Here is a 22,976-nt window from a genome sequence, read left to right as displayed (position 1 = left end):
ATTTGTCGTTGGAATTATCAGATGTTGTCGCCTGACGAATTATGGATGTCACAGGTACACAAGTTCCTACTTTTGTCTCTTTCTTTATGGTCACTGGGTAGTCGTTGACATTGATAAGTCTCACAGGAATTTCTTTAGCCGAAGTCACCAATTCCTTTCCAATTATGATTCCACGGCCAACCTCATCGTCGTGGTTCCAAGGCTCCATCATAACAGGTCTCCCTTCGTCTACAATTCCCTGTAGTCGCGCTACTATGATCGTTTCGCTTCTCGCAGGCACGACTGTATCTTCTGTAATGGCTGCTTGCACAGTGTTGTCATTATGTGGATGGAGAAATACCTCCTCGTTGCCAACTTTGATTACCTTATTCTTAAAATCCAATTGGAATCCATGCATATTCATTACGTCCATTCCTAATATAACATCCTCTTCGATGTCAGCAACTATAACAGTATGGACAAACTTTTCTGCCCCAATTCCCAATTGTACCTGGATTTCTCCATGAATGTTGGCATTTTCACCTGTAGCGGTCCGAAGTCGTAACCTCGTTGGTAACAGTTTCTTTCGGCTGTTTATAACTGTTGGACGTATAATGGTTCTGGTCGCTCCGGTATCCACCAACAACGTATGTCTTTTACCATTTATTTCTCCATCTACATATACACTATCTTCACGACACTTCAAAGAAGCTATTAGTATAAGAGGGTCTTTGGAAAAGTTCCGGGTCGAAGCTGCTCCCCTAAAGCCAACTCGTTCTGGTTTTCCTGATGGTGAGTTTCTTGATTTTATGGTCTTCGTTTTCTTGCATGTAATAATTTTCATCATATTAACGAGCTGGTCAAGTTTATCTTCATCTCCTTCCTCTTTTACAGTCCTAACTTTACTGTATCCTCCAGAGGCCTGCGTAGCTGACTCGTATTCGAGGGCGGCGGATAAGACATCAACCAGCGTCTTGTGACGAGCTAATCGCAGTGTTCTCTGCATTTCATGATCACGAAGACCATCAATAAACGTTTGAACGGCCAATTTTTCCATCATGTCTTCGGGAGCTGTTGGATAAGCATATCGTACTAATCTGGCAATATCTACCTCATATTCTTGAAGAGCCTCATCTTTCTTCTGTCTACGATTTTTAAGCTGCGACTGATATACATGCTCCAAATGTTCGTGGCCATATCGCATATTTAACCTCTTCTTCAGTTGTTCGAAATCATCGGTCTCCTCTACTGCTATGGTCTGAAGCACATCTAAGGCATCTCCTCGAAGAGCGATAGTCAGGTTTACCGCCTTTTCTTTTTCAGACCATCCATTTGCTCTTGCGGCTGATTCGAACTGTTTCATGTAGTTGTTCCATGATGATTTTCCGTCGAAAGTTGGGACTTTAACATGAATAGAACCTCCACTTCCTTCAAATTTCGGCCGTGTCTCCAACTTACATTTCGTCTCGTCTTCTTTTATCTCCACTGTAATTGGATTGTTTCCTCTCTCTGCTGTCCCGGTTTCCTCCATCTTCTTTTCCATCTCTTTCCATATCTTTTCTTCGAAGGCCAACATATCGGCAGCAACTTGGTTTTTTAACGAAGATATTCTATCGTCCAGGGCAGACATCTCAGAAGTGACTTTAGAGATTTCCGAAGAGATGTTAGCAGAGACTTTGCTTTCCAGAGAAGAAATCTCGTTAGAAACTTTGCTTTCTAAAGAAGCGATGTCGCCGGATACTTTGGCTACATCAGAAGAAACTTTCGAAATATCGTCAGAAACTTTGTTCTCCAATTTCGAAATCGACGAGATGACAGCATCATGTTTGTCTTCAAATATATAAGTCTCTGGATCTAGTCCTTCTTCTAGCAAAGCGTTCTTTAGTCGTTGGACTAACTCAGCCTTTTTTCCGGTGGAAGATAATTCTCTGTCTTCAAGATGTCTTCTTAAATTAGTCACTGTCAGCTCATAAATCGTAGCCATTTTCACAATTTATTTTATATTCACTTGTATTATTATTATAAGTCTAATTTATGTTCGATCTCACTCTGACACCATTTGTTGTGAATTTATTAAAAGGTTCAATATTTATAACACTTACGGATTTAATTTATTTCTTTATTTATATTAACTTATCTGACAAATTTATATATATCCGTACGTTACAAATTCGCGAGCGCGAGTTCAGAATTAACTGTTCCTTCCAAATAAAATGTCCTTTATATATGCCATTGCCTTTACGCTAGAATCATCGAACAGCCTTCTCGATTAGCGGTGAAATTATAACGGTAAGGCAAACGGGTATTTTTACATCGGCTCGACCGTTTCTGGAAGGTTCATTCAGGTAAATTTCTGCCGGCTAATAGAATACTCTCGTAAAATCTAAAAACAGAACACATTAGTCATAATATTTACGGTTATTTTAGGCCAGGATAATTATCGTAACAATATTATGAAACCAGCTCGCATTGTTAGTTACATTAAAATTTAGTCAAGAAGAACATTATTATAAATGATTTCATGTTCGATGTATAAAACGATTAACAAACAAATATATCATCTGAATATTTTCATATTTGATGTACACGATTAAAAAAACAAAGGATTGCTTCCTGAAATTATTATATTTGAATTAAGCTCTTGTGTTACAATTAACCTTGCATCGGTTATTTGTTTGCATTGTGGTAACAATTTCCACAATAATTCAATCCTCGTTCTTCTTAATTGTTCGAAGTTCAAGGAAAATAATACATTCTGCAAAAGGTGGGGTAATAAAGAGGTCAGGCCAGGATTATCGCAATCGCAATATTAGCGGACAAATACATTAATGCAAAAGCGAGTTTTTAGTGCGAAATGTATCAAAAGTTGGATTGGATTTTTCAACAAAACTGAAAACCTGTTTTATTTGTATGTTAAATTCAGGATCGGCTTATAGGCTATAATGTAAATTAATTTTATTGTGTTTTACTGTTACAAAAAAAAACAATCTTACACAAATTATTTATACGGAAGTTGGAAGAATGTTCATAGATCGGGACAACGGAATCAAAAAAATTTGAAAAATAAGGCATACACCTATTAGACGCCAAGGATAAAAGCACTTTCAGATCTGTAGCTTGGAAGGGGGAGTACAACCCTTTTATCTATCTTTTATTTTCTTACCACTGACGACAAAGGCCAGCCTCTACTACCATCAAGAAATATCATGTCAGATTTCTCTCACAGCCAGCCATATTTTGATCGAAATCGGCATTCGCATCCCTATTATTAGATCGTTTCCACGGCCCAGATGAAACTTCACGAAAGATAACTGTCCTGTTTTCTCTAGTAATCTTAATAAATTCTAAGGCTGGATCTCACAAAAAAGCGCAAACTACGAGAGATTATTGAGAATAACAATGAGAAAGCAGCAATTCCTCGAGGATAATAAGAGGGTACATAGAGTATAATCCTGGATGGTTTGAGAAGAGCCAAAAACTGTATGAAAAATTTTGTAAAGATGAAAAGCAGGAAATTGGAGATGAAGTAGTCCACAACATTGATACCGTTAAACGCGAGAAATGAACTGAAGTAGTTGAAAATCTAGAAACCCGGGTAGACAAGTTCTGTCATTGCTGCGAAAACTAGGAGGCAGCAGTCCATCCGACCACCCAACCAGTCTAGTAACACCAGAACAAGTAGCGTCCCACATAATGTCTACCTCAAGTGCACCTAAGTTCATATTATATTTATTTTTTGACTCATACAGCTAAGACAAGACAATGTCTGTCGGGCCAGCTAGTTTAATAATAATTTATAATCCCTTTCAAATCTATATTAATAAAAATAATAAAGGCGGCTGTCAACCTATTCCAAAGGATGGAGCCTATTGATATCTTTACATGTAACTGATAGACGACGGTACTTACGTCACATTACTAGCTACAATGTTCGACGTGAATTTGACAGGTGTTTAATTATTTCCCAATATTTTAATGTTAAGCAGGTAACATTATGTGTTCATGTCGATAATGTTTAATGTCTTCTTTTTGGTAAGTTAATAAATTCGTTATATTTTTAATATTTTGCGTTCAGTCACATCAGTGGCGTGCGATGAGCAACTACGTACTTGTAAAATACATATGTTTCATATGCTTTTATGTTATAAAAATAATAATTTTTTAATTTTACAATGTTACACGTCATTATACATTTTATTCAAATGTAAATAACAACGAAAATAAATAATTATAGTACATAATATATGTACCAAAAGAATTTTTCGCACATCATTGACATTCCGGAAACAAAATCGGCCATTATTATTAACTACTTTGGACCCAAGTATTTATTCACACGCTCTATCCTTATTATATTATATCTATGGATTGACATAACGACATTGCTGCAAGTATTTGATATTGCGGTTCCAAATGAAGGCTTCCATCTGATATGAAGTTTCAACATATCAGATGGAAAAATGTGTCAATGAGGCGGTTTGGAGAATTTCTTCATTTACTTACACAAACGGCATCCCACTCTAGTCAATTTATCTGTTCACCTGGTGAATGGACAATGACTCATTAAAATAAAATATAATAAAATAAATTCGAATAAAATGAAATAAAGTAGAATAAAATAGAATCATTAGAACAAAATAAAATAAAATAAAATAAAAAAATATAAATATAATTACTAGAAATAATAAAATTAAATAAAATCAAATTAGAAAATTAGAAAATTAAAGTAAAGTAAAATAGAATCAAATAGAATACAATAAAATAAAATACAATAGAATCAAATCTTAAATTTGAAAAATATTAACAGATCCGCAGGATGCTAATTCAATTGTTTGGTCTGTTATGTGGTCTGTCTTTTATTTTTTTTTTATATTAGTTTTTTATCAAGACCTAATTTTTTATGTCGCTTAATATTTCTTTTCAAAGAAAATTTATGACGCACCATTAATATCTGACAGTAAATAAATGTCATTCATTCTTTTTGTGACTTTATGAAAGAAAACAGTTCAATTGAATCAACCACAAAGGATTGAATACTTTATTTTGATAGAAACTCTGAACATCTGTAGATCTGGTGGAATTAATTTCCTTGATGCTGGAGATGGACAGAAAAAAATAACTAATTTTATTGTTATTGGCAAGTATCAAATCGCAGTAGCCCTAGTGTTGGCATTATCTGGAATATCTGCAAATTTATTGGAAGGCAAAAGAATTGCATATTTTGCCTTGAAATTATCATTAAATATACAAATTAATGAAACACCAGATTGCAACATCACCAAAAATAGAGCAATGGCGAAGATTTTACAGGTATGCAAATTAATCGTTTTTAATGAAATTACATTGACTCACAAGAGGTCATTACAGGGGCTGGGCAAAACTTGGTGGACATATTTGCTAGTGAAAATAGCACACTAGAAGAGAAGAAATTATTAGGTAAATATAAGCAGTTTATTTATTATTTTAACAGTATTAACAGTATAACAGTCAATGTTTCAGTATAATAACTGTTTGATAACTGAACTGGCTGTCGACTAAGCTGGCAAACCGCGGCGCTAAGCGCTGTCATGTATACAGTCTAACGCCCTCATGTGTACAGACCCTTAAACGGCCTACACACCTAACGATTTATCAAACTGCATGCAGTACTGCATCGGTTAAAACTGCCGCAGTAACGATAAATCGTCACGTGCGTAGGCAAATTGGATGCTGCGCAGTACGTAGTAGTCGTGTCGTTCGCAGTACGGAGTTTCCATAAAATATCGTAACAACGATCGTGTTTGAACGCAAGTTGTAACATGTGTAGAGTCTTGACTACGGCAGTATTGTTGTTGATAGCCAGTAATTGGGACACTAATCATGGACATTAAACAAAAAAAATTCTGGGAAGAGTTTATTGAAATATATAGACAAAATAGCTGTCTATGGAATGTAAAATCAAAAGACTATGCAATTAAATAAAGAGAAACTCAAGTTATGATATTTTATTTAAGAAATTTCAGGAACTGTTTCCAGAAGGGACAAAAGATGTAATGAAAAAGAAAATAAATAATATAAGAACATCTTTTAGGCGTTAACTGAAGAAGGTAAGATCCATTAACAATTATTATTATATCATAAAATTGCGTCTTTTGATTTTTAAAAGCTTTTATTTAACTTGTAGTGTATGTATCTATGTATGTAACATGTAAAGGTGGAAAATTGTAACGCTAATTTGGCGCACTTTCCGTTGAGCTATTGAGTTGAAATTTGGACCACTTATGTACTGTCGGCGACAATACATGTTTTTAATTTTAAAAATTAAAAATCCGCCATTTTGGATGCGCTATTTTGAATTTTTTGATTTATGAAGCGACTTGACTCAAACTCGGGATATAGGGGTTTACATTGACGCTGATTACAATTTTTTTAGCGTTAGCGACGCTAAGTCTATTAGCAGTTATAAGGGCCGCAACTTTTCTTTTTGAAAATCTTGATAACATAATCCTCACTCTTTTATTAACAACACCACAAATGCGATAAATGTGAACTACTGTAGTACGATATGTGTTGCATCGTATGTACATAAAATGACAGTACTGCAAACCTTACGATTTTCTCTACGACCTGAAGTATAAACACGCAGTACAATAAATCATTACGTGTGTAAGGCGTTTTAGACTCGACCCAATAATTAAGATATACTATTCAGTAATTATGTACAATATGTATCAACATAATATAAAAATTATAATTATGTTGCTATGCCGCGATCTCAATTTCATAGTATTTTTGTGATGGCCGTCTATTTTACACTTTTTACTTTGACCATTCCAATGTTTAAACTACGTCAACTATATAATATGATTATACTTTCAACTACACTTATAACAAATTAATACTCATTAAGTAATTTGTCTGGTTATGCTTAAGACAGATATTTTAATCAATAATGTGTATTATATTAAGAATTTTCTATTTACTCGTATATTTAACCAAAAATTTTTAAAAATAATAATACAAAAATAATTTCATTTTAGGCTACATTACAATATAAGAAAAGTGATAATGACGGAAAATGTTTTAATCTTTTTAGTGTAAATACTTGTATATTCTTATGTATAGCGGGAAGGTTTGTATTTTATTGAAGGTTTAGTTTTATTTCATAATACCCCATTGTTATTCATGTATTCTTTGTAATTACTATAGGAAACAAAGCAAAACATGCAGTTTTAGAGATATAAATCAGGAATGTATAAGATTAGATAAATATATAACCTAGAGCTAAGATTAATACTAATACAAAAATTCATATTAAACTCAACAGTTTTCCGGGTTGAACCGCGTCGATTTAATATTGCGACGAGCTTTCGACATCCTCTTTGATGTCTTCTTCAGGGCGTCCGAGATGTCAATCTCCCGAGCCCTCAGACACTACTACACTAATCACTAACCAATGCATTACGCATGCTTTAAATGTTTAACCTTCGGGTAGTGGCGCTATAGTTTCTTACAAGTCTAGTTGCCCCAGTGTCATAGACCAGTTGGGTCTAAAAAATAGAAATAGAGGATTGTTCTTTTTTATTTTGTAGGAATTTAGAAGACGTTTTGGTAAAAAAAACAAAAATTTAAACTTTATTAAACTAAACAGAACAATGATTAGAATAGTAATTAAAAAAACGTCATGTGTATTAATTTTTCGTTATAAAATAAAAATAAACAAACGTAATACAATAAACATACCTAAAAAAATGTCAAATGAACATAAATGCAACAAATAGCTAAAAAAACAAAAGATATACTTTTATTGTAATTCCCTGTAGTTCTGACATTTTCTAAACACATAAATGCATTGCATTTTTAGCAGTAAAAACTAGTTTTTCTATTCTTTCTCCAGCCGCAGTACTTAGGACCATTAATCAACAACAAAGGAGACATCGAGGATGATCTTAACAACAGAATGGAAAACACAGGAAAACTATTCCAAGCACTAAATAGAGGATTCCTTAATAACAAAGAAATATCAACAAAGACCAAGATGACAATATACAAAACAATATATAGACCTACAGTGACATATGGAGCAGAAAATTGGATATTAAACAAAAGACATCAGAGCAGAATTCAGGCAGCAGAGATGAAATACCTCAGAAGAACGATAGGAGTAAAAAGAACTGATAGAATCAGAAATGAAGAAATAAGAGAAAGACTCAAAATCAAACCGATACTCGAGTCAATCAAAGAGAAAAAATTGGCATGGTTCGGACATCTAACCCGGATGGACAATAATAGACAAGTAAAAAGAGTGTGGGACGCCAAACCAATAGGGAAGAACAGAAGAGGAAGACCCATTAAAGAATGGAACAGTGACATCTCGCAGATACTGCAGAGTAAGGGTAAGACTTGGCAGGAAGCAACACAGATGGCATCCAATAAGAAGGAATGGAGAAAGTTCGTTAAGAGCTAGGACACCTCAGAAGACTGTCAAATATTGTAATTTAATGAATTGTATTGTAAACGGCCCAACACCGAAAGGTACAAATGGGTTTTACTGATTAAGTAAAGTCTCCAGCCGCAGTATATGCACCTTCCAACGGGTAATGGCATTTCTTGATTTGATTTTCCGGTGCATCACTTCGAGTTACTTCCATCAGTCTCAGATTCAGCTTCCTCGGAAGATTGCTAAGAGCTGCTCTCCTTTTCAAATGTGGATGAACCAATGCGTTTCTAAATCTCTTAACAAATGTCGTCGCCGTATATTTGGGTCTTCGTTGTTTGCTTTATTTATCACCTGAGTATTGATTCCTTCAACATTTAATAATGTGTAGAATATCACCATGGGCCATCTTCTGCGATTCCGGGAGCAGTTGTAACTAGCACACAACTTATCTACAAGATCGACACCCCTTTTGTATTATTATAAGTAGTGATTTACTGGTTTAGATTTGTCACCACTGTTTATGTCAATATCATCATTATAGTGCATGCTTGATTTTAAAATCACAATTTTGCGTTGCTTTGAGATATAAGAAACGATTGTGATATCCTCTAGAAAGCCACTTGTATGGATAGGACGTTTAGTAGGGTTTAAAAATTCGACTGGCATTTCTGCTTTATTTTTTCTAAGCGTTCCAATTGTAGTTATTTTGTAATCCCCAAGAAACTTTTCCACAAGTGGAACTGATGTAAACCAATTATCCATTGTCAAGTTAACGCGTGAACTAGAAATTTGTTTGCACAATCTTGTACAATCAATGTAGACTTCCATTTTTGAAGTGTAAAATAATTTTGAATCACAAATTGTGAGTCCGTATTTATTAGTTTTTGAGGGAATGTACTGACGGGACGAACATTTCGCTCTAAAAGCAGGGAATATCTCATCAATGGTAACAAATTCTGAATTATTATAACCATTTTGACAATTTTTTTACTTACTGGTCAAACACCAGAGGAATGGGAGCTAGCTTGCAATTGTTGATCGCTCTGCACGTGTTTCCCTATCATCAAACCTAATGCAACGAAGAAGAAATCGGAACCTTTGTAGAGTCATCAATATAAAAAATCTCAATGCTATAACCATCTCTCCTTAAAATATCTTCTGCGCTGGCACGATTACCGTGACCTAGCCCAGATAAATACAAGAGTCCTATAAAAGCACGGATTTCCATTTCGTCAGTGAGATTAGCATTCGCGAAAAGTTTTCTTGAATGGAGGCTATGTATTTATTTCTTTTTTCCACAATGATACCAATTATCGTTTCATCCAAGAAATAATTCCAATTCCTGACAGCGTCGTTTAAATTTTTAGTACTTTTCGTAGGCCCTGGTAAGCGAATTATTATGTTATCCTGTCTTGTTCTAGCGGTTCTTAGTTTTGGAGGATGCTTCTTCTAGTGAGTTGTGCGGTTTTTGCCTAAAACTATAAAACTTTAGCATGACTTGCTAATACATATTCTAGTTTTTTAACATACCTATATAGAAAAGACGGGCAGACTGACGAACCGCAACTGTTTCATCTGCATCTGGTATCTTCTTTTCTGATGCATTATCGTGATTTATACCTTCTTTAATACCCTGTTCCTCTTCCTCTGATTCATATTCGCATGCTATTGATTTAATATCACTATTATAAATAGTCCTACTTCTTCTAAAAGTTTCTGCAAGTAAGCTTGCCCGTGCTCATAATCCCCCATTGCTAAAATCTAACAATCTTTTAATTAGGATTGGAGAAATGTACAAATATTCGAAAGCTTACCTGGGAATATTGTTGTAATGATATTAGTGGCGCTGGCCTGAGACACCCGAAAGTCGCTTACTCTACTATACTATTACACCGTAATGGTCACACGACGACTAACCGTCAACTCTCAGTCACAACGATACATGAAGGTACTGAAACATTCGATTCCTTACAATAACCTATTTAATAGTAACATTACAGAATACTCCATTGTGGTAACATCAAAAAAACAGTCTACTCGGTCTCTCACACAGTGACGCCACTACCCAAAGGTTAAATGATGGCGCATGGGTAAAGAACCAGTAAAGAACCTGTAAATGTATCCTTTGTGCAGGAAACAATATTTTAAAAACACAGTAGTGCTTATAATATGGACTAAAACGGCAGTCAAATAAAACTCTGCAAAAAATTCAATACGTAAAAATATCTAGCAACCCGTAGTATCAATAGATCCATTTTTTAGAACGAATGGCTAATGTGCATCGAGTACCACATCAAAAATGTCCAGGGAACACCATTATTATTTCACTTTTTTTAATAACAACTTTAAACATTTAAAACTTAAATATTTTTTTTGTTAATACATTCGACTTGAAAACTTGTTCTCTACAAATCAAGGTATGTCATGTAAATTATTCTGTCAATTGCACTGTTTTATTAAGGCAAAAGTGACAGCGCCTCAAATACGTACGATTAATTGCTTCAAATTGTAAAGAAATAGTGCTTCAAATTTTCGCAATTGTGGCGTCAATATGAACTATTTGGTAATCTCAGTGAAAGACATGGGGGTCGTCAAGGTGAAAAACCTCTATGTGCTAGGATGAACTCGTCGAAATGTACATATAACTGCATGTGGACTCTAAAGGGCCTTAGAAAATACCCATAACATTACTCTACGTGACCAAACTTACTGAGGAATAAATTACATGAAACTGAGTTGCAGGCCGGACGTCCATTGAAGGTTCCCATGTTACGGAAATCGTAGATTCATATTAAGGTTGGCACAAAAACATGTGCAGTGGGGCTTACAACAATGGAGTTTTGTGTTATTCACAGATGAAGCTAAGTTTTGTCTCTACCCTGATTAAAGAAGAGTGAGAGTTTGGAGAGGACTTGGTCGACAAGAGAAATTTAGGCATGTACAGGGTGTTTGTCCATATAAAGTTCTACAAGTTACGATGTGAGCTTTAATAATTTTTCATCATCGAACTTGTTCACAAAAACGTTTCCGTTTTTGTGAACTCATTTTGAATCAATCTCAATATATTGATCGTATGTTAGAACCTGTTGCCCATCCATTTGACACTGCTGAAAGTACTGATTTGTGTTACATGCAGGATAATCAAAGGCCATATGCTGCAGCAATAGTGATCTATTGGTTTCATAATAAGGTTATTATACTTTTACCGTGGCCAGATCGAGGGGTGTATGGGATATGCTTCAGAGTCAGATTGCTCCTCATTTGTACAATGTTTATACTAGACAAGGTCTTCAAGATATTCTTAAACAGGAATTCATCCTATTGCCTCCAAACGAAATTTATAATTTAATTTTAAGCATGCTAAGGAGGTGTCAAGCTGTAATTAATGCTGCTGGAGGAAACACAGATTATTAAACACATTTTTTATTAGATTTTTATGTTTTATATTGTGTTTTTTTTTTGTTTAAAATTTCCATTAAATTAGTAGACTTTTTAACTGTTATTTGATTATTTCATCGTATAGAAATCATAGTACACTAAAACCTAAATATTCCACTTATGTTGGTACTTTTCTTATTACAACATATTTTTTATTTTCTGTTGAAGTTTCGAGCTCCAATTCGGAATATGTTTTCAAACAATTCTAAAATAAAAATTGTGAAAAATAGATTCTTAACCTATAAATGTGGGTCCGACCCTGATCAAACCTCTGACAACCGTTTTTGCAAATTGTATGCACACATATATAAGGAAAGAAGTAAAGGATTATGTTATACATTACTGATTATTGTTCGCTTAAGTAATAATAGTATTAATACAAAATAGTCATCATGAAGTTCTTGGTTTTGAGCTTGGCCTTTGCTGTTGCATATGTGAGTATCAAATCATTAAATTATACAACAACTTAATACAAATTATTATTGTTAACAATACCTAGGTGCTTTTAATTGACATGTCCATTATGAAATTAATTTTTCAATAGATTTTAATAAAAATTTCCTTATTGGTACTACATGGTAACAATTACTTATAGTATAACTTTTGTTTGATTCAATCTAAACAATTATATCTGGAAGTTAAAAAAATGCAAGTTTTCCCAATATTTTCTGTATACTATTAATATCTTGGGTTAAACTGTTGAACGTCTTCCGATTTAAGATCACCATCAATCTTTTCTACTACTATTACTAAGGATTTCCACAGTTTTCGCTGTATGCCATACATCAACCGTTCGCTCCAGCACTTTGTATACTGTCAATCTCCATCTTGCAGGTTTTTTCCTGCAATTATTATATATAAATGTATACAAGCTATACGATCCCGAAGAAGCTGAAGCTGTTTTCACTTGAAGATTCTTTTTGTGTGAGGATCATCCCATTCTGGGTTTGATTTTACAGTTTCTGGTGTGACTTCGCTGTTTTCACCACTTTTCTCCATTTTTCTCTCTCTTTGATTGGTCTTTTCTATATTTCTAATTTCCATACTGATTAAGTCTTCTTCCACTTGTTGTATCCATCTCAGTTTAGGTCTGCCTCTGGTTCTTTTACCTGGTGTTATCCATTTCGTTATAACTCTTAACAGATTGCTCTTCTCTCTTCTCATTATGTCTCCATACCTTCTAATTCTTTGTGCTTTTTTTGCTCTAACTATGTTTTCTTGGCCCATCCATTCTTTTATTTCGTGATTCATCCATTGTCTTGCATCCTCTTGATTTTCCCTCTAGTCCCAGTATTTTTCTGATAATCTTCCTCTCAAAAACTTTCAATTGCTCTTCTTCTCTTGCTGTTAATGTAAATGTTTCTGCAGCATATACTACTTTGGTCTTATGGTCGTTTTGTAGATTTTCATTTTTGTGTTTCGGCTTATCTTCTTATCTCTAAATTTTTTTTATTTCTATAAAATGCTGTATTTCCCGCTTGAATTCTTCTTTTTATATCTACACTTACATTTCTTCTGTTGACTAGTACTCCCAAATATTTGAATAACTTAGAAGTAAAAAACTTGAGTTGTTCTGTGTCATTTTAACTGACAAGAACCACGTGTTCAAGTCGAGCAAGGATCAATGCTGCTCTTTAAGTATTAACATTTACAACCATTGTCATCGACCTAGGGTCGCATTATAATTTAAATATGTAAACCATATATTGATGTCTTCACTGCAATTTTAGTGTTAGCTACAAGTACCAAAAGAAGGCACTGAAGATGATCTGAGCTAGAACGAAAAAGTTTTGCATCTATAAATTTTGGACGAAACTTTTAAAAAGTTTTAATGAAATGTTTTTATACCAATATACAAATTTTGAAGTTTTTTACTATATGTTTTAGTAATATTTTTACTTTTCGATCACTTTGGGAGGTCCACGAATTTTTTTTAATTTTGGTATATCATTGAACCTTTGAAAAGTAGACTATAGCTATTTTTTTAGCCCTATAGGTGCCCTGTGCCTGAGATATGCCCTCAGAAGAGTCAAAAATAGCCCTTTTCACCCTATATTTGAAGAGCTTTATTCTTCTGAGCCCAATGAACCGATTTTAACTCACAATTTCTTCTTTTTTTTTGTTATAATGCTTAACTTATAATGCTGTTAACTTTTTAATGAAATAATATACAAAACCACAACAGATAATTTTTATTTTAAGGGTCAATAAGAACGAAAAAAAAAATTTTATGATTTTCAATTAATTGTCAAAATTTAACCAAACGAGTAAAAAATTGTGGAATACGGCATATTAAAGGATTTTGAAATTGTGTTTAGAGACTTTAGTGAGGAGCTACTGCTATAAGTTTTTTTAAAAAGAGGTAGCTTCTTTAATTCTAGGATATTAACAGACAGATTAATAGAAATAATGTTAGAAAATATTTTGGAACTGGATATGTTGGTGTCTGCGTTATTGGAAATATTCGGAATATTTGATATACCTGAAAAGTGGGAGGTAAATATATCTGCAATATATTGATCATCGGTAATTGTTCTATCCTGCAGAAAGATATTGGCAATTTTGCTGGATGTATTATGACCATCCATACGTCTTATCCTTGTCCACATTTACGCAACTGAAGTGTATTTTGTGATTGAACTAACGTACAGATTCATTGAGGCTTTCTTACTTTCTTTTAACATACATCTTGAACTTGCCCCAAGTTTTTAAAAATGTATTAGGTCCGTGGTCGTACGAGTCTTCTGGAATTTCTTTATTGCTTTTTACATTGTTTGACTGCTATTTTGCAAGATTCACTACACCAGGAACCATGTTTTCTGGAAGGATCAATCGTGCATTTACCAATACATTCCTCAGCAGATTCAGTTAAAGAGTTATTTAGTTAATTAATTAATTCTTTGGTTTTAGGCCGCTATCACTCCCGAACAAGTTGAGAAGATCAAAAGTTTCCACAAAGAATGTCTTCCAAAATCCGGAGTTAATCCCGAACTTGTTCAAAAGGCAAGACAAGGTGATTTCACCAACGACCAAAAGCTGAAAGAACATATCTTCTGCGTTTCCAAGTTGATAGGTTTCCAAAACGATGCCGGTGAAATCCAAGTGGATGTCCTTAAAGCCAAAGTGGGTGCTGCCTTAGACGATACAGCTCTTGCGGCCCAATTGATCGACACCTGTGCTAAGAATCTAGGAAATGGACCCGAAACGGCCTTTGAAACCGTCAAATGCTATCACGAAAAGACGCCAGTTCACCTTAGTATTATATAAATATTTGTGATTTTATTATATATAAAAAAACTTCTTTTTTGAGGGGTGTTTAAAAATAAATTGTTGATCATTACATCTATATGATTTAGCGTTTTTATTGTACATATGTATATGTAAAAACCGAAGAGTAAGTAAACTTGTTAATGACAATGGAGAGGTAATCGTGGACAAAGAGAGTATTGATAATACCTGGAAAAATTACATACGAAATTTATTTTTTGATGAGAGGGAGAACCAGTCCCCCATACCTATGGAAACAGGACCACCTATACTAGTAGCAGAAATAAGCTAAGTGGCTGCTTATCAAGAATACAACAGTGGACCTATTAAAACAGTTTACCTATTTTGGAAAAATAGTAAACGAAATATCTTCTTGATATTATAAGCGATGGAGAAAAAACTTGAAGCCTTCGAGATGTGGCTATACAGAAGAATCATAAGGATATCATGTACAGATAAGATAACCAACGAGACTGTATTGCGAAGATGGGGAAAGAAAGAGAAGTGATGTATTCGATTAAAAGGAGAAAGTTAGAATATCTCGGACACATAATGAGAAACGGCACTAAATACAGATTACTGAAAGTAATCCTTTTAGGCAAAGTATTCGGAAAGCGAGGAATTGGGAGAAGAAGAATATCATGGTTAAAAAACCTGAGGAAATAGTTTGTGGACCTGAGGTCCACAACAACAACTAATCCATTTAAAGCATCAGTTAATAAAATAATTATAGTCAGAATGATCGATAATATTCCAAACGGAGGAACATTGATTCTAGTACAGTATAAATTAAATTTTGTTGACTACAATAAATTTAACCACCTCTGCATTGAATCTAAATTTTATTTATCTATTACTTTCAGTAAAAAGCTTAATACCTTTCTCATTTTTATGTCTCAAGTTTATTATTCAGTTATTCTTTTATTGGAATCCTTGCTTGAAAAAATTCCACAAAATGCTTTTATTATCTTGACAGGTGACTTTAATATTGATTATCTGGATTTATCACGCAACCATGTTATTAACATTATAAATTTACTTAATAGTTTTAATATGAGAATGCTGGTTATCGAGCCAACCAGAAATAATAGCATATTGCCTATTGTATTGCATAATACAAATTCCTTTTATTTACTTCCTACTTCTTCTTATGGTGCCCTATCCAATTAGTGGATGTTGGCGACAATTCTGGCATACTCCTCTCGGTCTTGTGTGGCTCTAAGGAGTGCATGGGCATTGAGGTTTGTCCAATCCCTTATGTTTTTAAGCCATGAGTATTTCTTCCTACTAACTCGGCTGAAATAAAAAATATTACACAAAGCATTAAAAATCCTATGGTTGCAGCCTGGGATGATATCCCATCTAAAGTTTTACCCCATCTTCCTGATAATGTTTTGAGAGTTTTAGCGGAGGCAATTACAACGTCTTTTTAAACAGGTCGCGTTAGCGATTGTTTAAAATTTGCTAAGGTTATTTCTCCGTATAAAGGAGAAGACCACGATTTACCTGCTAACTATCGTCCTAACCGACCGAAAAATTGGTAAAAATCAGAATGACTTTCTTACAAAAACACAATTTACTTTCTTCCTTCCAATTCGGTTTACAGTCATTATAAAGAAGAAGATAGGATTCCACTACGAGGTGTCGAACGAGTAACATCGTTTTATATTTTGTCGTGCTTACTAAAACATAGTGCAAAAACAGTGAACATAAGTGTACCTTCAACTACAAATAAATGTATGTATAATTCACTCATTACTAGTTGAGGTTTGTTTTTGTTTCAACTGATTAAAATCACAAAAGAAAAAATTTAAACAGGATTGCCTTAGAACCGGCAATCTATTTTTATTTTAAAATGAATAAAAAGCTGAAACTTTACCATAACACATAGAAGCTAAATTATAATTTCAACTAAAAACGCAATTGCTTTTGACTACATGAGCAGTGGCGTACCAAATACCAAAACAGTAAATATGTCTCAAACACAAAACCAAGTTTTATCCTATGTATCAGTAGCGAAAACAATTCCACGGCCAACTTTCCCAAGCAAACATCAAGCCATTGTGATGCATGCCGAAGAAAATCTGAAATTGTACGATTACGTTAAAGCTATAGGTGATATAATAGGCCCTAAACAAGTCTCCTTTGCATCTAGGATATCAAACAATCGCATTTGTATCTATCTTTCTAATACTAATCTTGTTGACCAGCTCATAGATTCACATCCTATAATACAGATAGGAGATGTTTCTTTAAATATCCGAAGACTTATTTCCTCTGCTAAAAGAATAATTATATCTAATGTATCTCCGTTCTTACCACATGACATAGTTGAAAATAGCATTAAAAATCTTGGACTTCGCATCGCATCTCCTATATCCTATTTAAGAGCAGGCATTCCTGGGGACGAATATTCACACGTATTAAGTTTCAGACGCCAAGTTTACGTATACCCTCCCTCCGAAGATTTTGAATTACAAACATCAGTACTTATTTCCTTTGAAGGGAATGAACACAGAATCTTCCTTTCTATAGATAAAGTACATTGTTTTATCTGTAAACAAACAGGACATATAGCCTCCAACTGTCCAAATCCTCCAACAGACAATACACTCCCAACCGAATATATACCAACAAGCCCCAACTCATCCGTAAAAATTTCATCTCCCTCTACACATAATGCCAAAGAGCCACAAATCGAAAATAAAGACTCCAACACTGAAACTCAATCCAACACTGAAACACAATCAGACCAAATCGACATAACACAAATATCTCAAAAACGAGGACACTCTGAAATAGAAACTCCTAGTGAACTAACAAGCCCTGAAATTCCTGAGAAAGAAGCTCAACCATTGTTAGATATGCTTCCTCCTCTATCAGCTTCCCCCAAAAAAGGTCTCAAAGCTAAGAAAAAAAAGCACAAACCTGATACTCCAACAGAATTAGTATTAACCGAAACCACCAAGAGAACAATCCAAGAAGCATACAAAAAGAACCCACAAACCTTTAAAATACCCATAGACAATTTCTTTTTCTTCCTTGAAAATAGTTTTGGACATTCTGATCCTTATTCGGAAGCGAAAAAGCTCACGGATGATGTAAAAAGTCTACTTTTAAACCTGCATACTATATATCCAAATCTTTCAGATAGATCCTTAAAAAACCGATTTACCCGTCTAAGTAAAAAGATCAAGAAACAACTACAACTAGAATCCTCTGAAGCCACAAGTTTATCAGACCCAATTTCATCAAGCGATCTAACTGACGATGAGTGCCTTTCCGATCGATCCCAAAGGTCGCAGCACTGAAAAATCCCCCCTTCTAATATTCTTCTCATTCAATTTAATCCAGTGGAATTGTGATGGGTTTTACCCCCATCTAGAAAATCTCCAACTGCTTGTTGCTGATACTTCACCCGATTTCATTTGTTTGCAAGAAACCAATTTCTCTAAAAACCATAATCCATACCTTAAAAATTACGTTGGCTACCACTTTATACGAACATCACACGCACGAGCTAGTGGTGGAAGCTCCATATTTATTTCTACAGATATGTTCCATCAAGAATTTCCCTTAACAACAACTCTAGAAGCCGTTGCCGTTACTGTTTGGTGTCCAAATAAAATCGTAATTTGCAACGTATATATTCCTCCCTATTATACCCTAACAGCTCTCGAAATTACAAATCTAACTAACCAACTTCCTGAACCATTTATCTTAGTCGGAGATTTTAATGCACATAGCACTATGTGGGGCTCCAGTAATACTTTCGGTAGAGGCAAAATGATTGAAAATATCATAATCAATTCCAACCTTAATTTTCTAAACACTGGAAGCAGCACATACTTTCATATTCAAACAGGTACTCTCTCTTCCATTGATTTAAGCATATGTAATTCAGAATTATCTACTCATCTTACATGGAAAACACTGGAAAGTCTCTACGGCAGTAACCATTTTCCCATTTTAATTTCTAACAATGATAACTCACAAAGACAAAGCCAAATTAAGTGGAAAATTGCTCACGCTGACTGGGATCTATTTAACTTAATTGTCAAGGAACAAACAAATGAAATCTCCTTTACGAATTCTGCTGATGAAGATCTTAACATGTTGATTAATTGTATTATAACTTCTGCTGAAAAATGCATCGGTAAATACTACTTTGATCCCTCCAAAAAATATATTCCGTGGTGGAATGAATCATGTAAACTAGCTATAAAAGATTGTAAAAAAGCATTAAACCGATATCGTAAAACTAGAAACCAAGCGGACCTAATAAATCTTAAAAAACTAAGAGCTAAATCTAAGCGAATTGTTAAAGAAAGCAAAAAGAACTCATGGAACAAATACATCAGTAGCATAACTTCCGACACACCTTCTAGTCAAATATGGACTAAAATAAAACAGATGAAAGGTAGATATACAACATACAAAATTCCAGCCATTATAGAAAATAACAATGTCATAACTGATGACCAGCAGATTGTAAACACACTTGCCAAATACTATTTAAATAAATCTAAACTTGATAACAACTGTACTGGACCAACAAACATTAAAAATAAAGGTGTTGTACGTCCAAATTCCAATGATCATCCTGTCAATCTCCCACTAACAATCGACGAATTAGTCGAAGCTGTTAACTCCCTAAAGATCAGTGCTGCAGGGCCGGATGGCATTCCATCGATATTCCTAAAAAATCTACATGAAGATACCCTAATAAAGTTACTAGAATTCTACAACAACATATGGCTAGGTAACCAATTTCCAACACTTTGGCGACAAGCTATAACAATTCCACTCAAGAAAAATGATACTTCTGCCAATACAACTATGTCATTTAGACCCATCTCATTAACGTGCACACTTTGCAAACTCCTGGAAAAAATTGTCAACAAACGCTTACTTTGGTATCTTGAAAAACATAATATTATCAATACCGCTCAATCAGGATTTCGTCCAAATCGTTGCACGATCGATAATCTTATCACTCTTCAATCCGATATCATAGAAGCATTCTCTAATAGAAACGACCTTATAACTGTCTCACTCGATATAGAAAGTGCTTTTGACACAGCATCAAGGCCGGCAATTCTAGAAAAACTTAAAGAGTCTAATTTATCTGGAAACATATATCTATTTGTTGAGAATTTTTTAACTAACAGAAGTTTCAAAGTTTCTGCAAATGGTAAAATGTCTCCCTCATATATCCTGGAGACAGGAGTACCTCAAGGATCAGTCCTCAGCACAACCTTATTTTTACTGCTTCTTAACGACCTTAGTTCCTTAGTACAACCCCCTGTCAAACATAATATCTATGCGGATGATCTAGTTATTTACTGCTCGGGTAAAGTAACAAGCTCCACTAGCACTCTTTTGCAAAATACTATTGATAACATTTCTCACTGGTCTAACAACATTGGTTTTAGCTTCTCGCCTACAAAGTCTAAAGTGATTAACTTTAGCAAAAAATATAAACAAACTCTTCCACTCATAAAATTAAAAGAGCATCCACTACAAGTAGTTGAAAATCACAAATTTTTAGGGGTAATTTTCGACAAAAAATTAACATGGAAGAGACATATAGAAAAAACTAAAGCCAGTGCCTCAAAAAATATAAATCTCTTAAAATCACTAGCCAATCGACAATGGGGAGCCGAAGAAGAAGTTCTATTAAGTTTATACAGAGCCCTAATAAGATCTAAGTTAGACTATGGATCGATATTATATATGTCTGCCCCTAAAACTTATTTAAAATCACTAGATACAATTCAAAACACTTCATTAAGAATATGCCTTGGAGCCTTCAGATCTAGCCCTACAGAAAGCATATATGTCGAATCGTGTGAACCCCCTCTAAATATTAGAAGACAACGTCTACTAAACTCCTATTTTGCTAAGGTCTCTGCAAACCCAAATAATATATCATTCCAACTTATTAAAAATTTTCAATTAACAGGAGCACACAGTAGAGCTACTGCCAATTCATCACTACAGTTTCTATCCCCACTCTTAGAAAATTTTGACCTAAATCTTACCACCCCCATTAATCAGCCCAATACTCCACCTTGGCTAAAAATATTACCTGACTTTAACGTAAATTTGTGCAGATATAAGAAAATGGAAACCTCCACGATACTCATGAAACAAACTTTTAATGACATAATTAATAGAGGCAAGTTTGATAACATAATATTCACAGATGCATCTAAAGACGAAGAAAGTGTCGGATGTGCTGTTACTTCCACAAATAACAGACTAGCAATGTATAGACTACCCAAGATTACCAGTATATTCACAGCAGAACTCTACGCCATACTTAAAGCTCTGGAGGTTCCAATGCAGGGTACCAAAAACTTAGCAATCTGTACAGATTCATTATCATCCATAAATTCCATTAGAAAAATCTACACATCAAATCCGTTAGTTAATGAGATCCACGAAAGATGTACAGCACTTGCTAAATCCAACACTTCGGTTTCGATGATATGGAATCCTTCACATGTTGGTATTAAAGGAAATGAGAATGCTGACCACGCAGCAAATGAAGCACGTTGCTCTGACCTTACAGATGAAAAATGCCAATTGTTTCAAGATATAATAATTGAAATTAAAAAGTTATCTACCTCAATGTGGCAAAATCAATGGAACAGGTGCACTACCCAACTAAAGTCCATCCAACCAAACATTTTAGGACCTAGAATTTTTTCTACGGAAAGAAAATCGAAGACCATCATTAGAAGGCTTAGAATTGGGCACACCCGGCTAACCCACGGATATCTGATGGTTCCAGAAGAACCTCCAAACTGCCAATATTGCAACTCCCGTCTAAGTGTACACCATATACTTGTGGAATGTAACCAGTACGCAGCAGCACGGATCAAACATGGTATCCACGGAAGTTTATGTGATATTTTAAATTCCAAAAACAATATGTCTAATGTGATAGAGTTCCTTAAAAACTGTAAATTATATCACCTGTTGTAATTGTATCACCTATCTATATTTTAATTTTGTATTCATCTGCTAGTTTTGTATTTTCTTTTTTTTTAGATATCAATGTAACTTAATTTATTGTTTTCTGTAATACAGTTCCTCGTGTCAATGGCCACAGCAGCCGAGACATGTATTTTGAAATAAAAAAAAAAAAAAAAAAAAGAAGAAGATAGATATGATATGATAGATAATTAGAAGATATGATCCCATCTTCCAAGTCATGGAAAAACTATACTTGGACTTAAATAAAGATTATGTTGCTGATGCGGTTTTCTGTGACCTATCTAAAGCCTTTGACTGTGTCAATTACAAAATACTTCTTAATAAAATGGAAAGATATGGTTTTAGACGCACTGCTCTAAAGTAGTTCAGTTTTTACTTGGAAGACAGATGCCAGTAGTAATATCTTTATTAGTTGTGGCGTACCTCAAGGCTCTGTTTTGAGTCCTATCTGTTTCTTGATATATTTTAAAGACTTAGTGACCGGTTTACTATATTTGCAAATGACACGACAACTTTATGGCAAAACAAGAACTCTGAGGTACTGAATAAGATTATTAATATTGATCTGCTAAAAATTTTTAGTGGTGCAAAGCTAATTTTTAGAAAACCAAATTAATTTCTTTTAAAAATGATCTAAACAACATTGCTTTGGGCATTGAAGGCATTTGTTCTGACACCGTAAACAAATTTTTAGGGCTCTATATTGCTTCTTCTTTTACTTTGAGTGCCTCTCCTATCGGAGATTGGATATGATTAGGGCGATTTTAATTTTATTTACTGCTGTTTTGAATAATTCGTTAGTGGTACAGCCAAACCACTCTCTTAAATTTCTTATCCAGGAAATTCTTCTACGGCCTAGATTTCTGCG

At 34.2% G+C, this 22,976-nt stretch overlaps 1 protein-coding gene across 1 annotated transcript; it reads left to right on the top strand.

The window, feature by feature from the left end:
* The first annotated feature begins 12,136 nt into the window (after positions 1-12,136).
* LOC140444894 (B1 protein-like) lies at positions 12,137-15,182 on the top strand. Its single transcript, XM_072536577.1, has 2 exons — positions 12,137-12,270; positions 14,747-15,182. The coding sequence occupies exons 1-2, from the start codon at positions 12,229-12,231 to the stop codon at positions 15,101-15,103; spliced, it is 399 nt and encodes a 132-aa protein (XP_072392678.1). The 5' UTR covers positions 12,137-12,228; the 3' UTR covers positions 15,104-15,182.
* The last annotated feature ends 7,794 nt before the right edge of the window (positions 15,183-22,976 follow it).

This window comes from Diabrotica undecimpunctata, chromosome 7, assembly GCF_040954645.1.
Source record: "Diabrotica undecimpunctata isolate CICGRU chromosome 7, icDiaUnde3, whole genome shotgun sequence".
In the NCBI taxonomy this organism is placed as follows: domain Eukaryota; kingdom Metazoa; phylum Arthropoda; class Insecta; order Coleoptera; family Chrysomelidae; genus Diabrotica; species Diabrotica undecimpunctata.
This window is presented reverse-complemented; position numbering and strand designations above follow the sequence as displayed.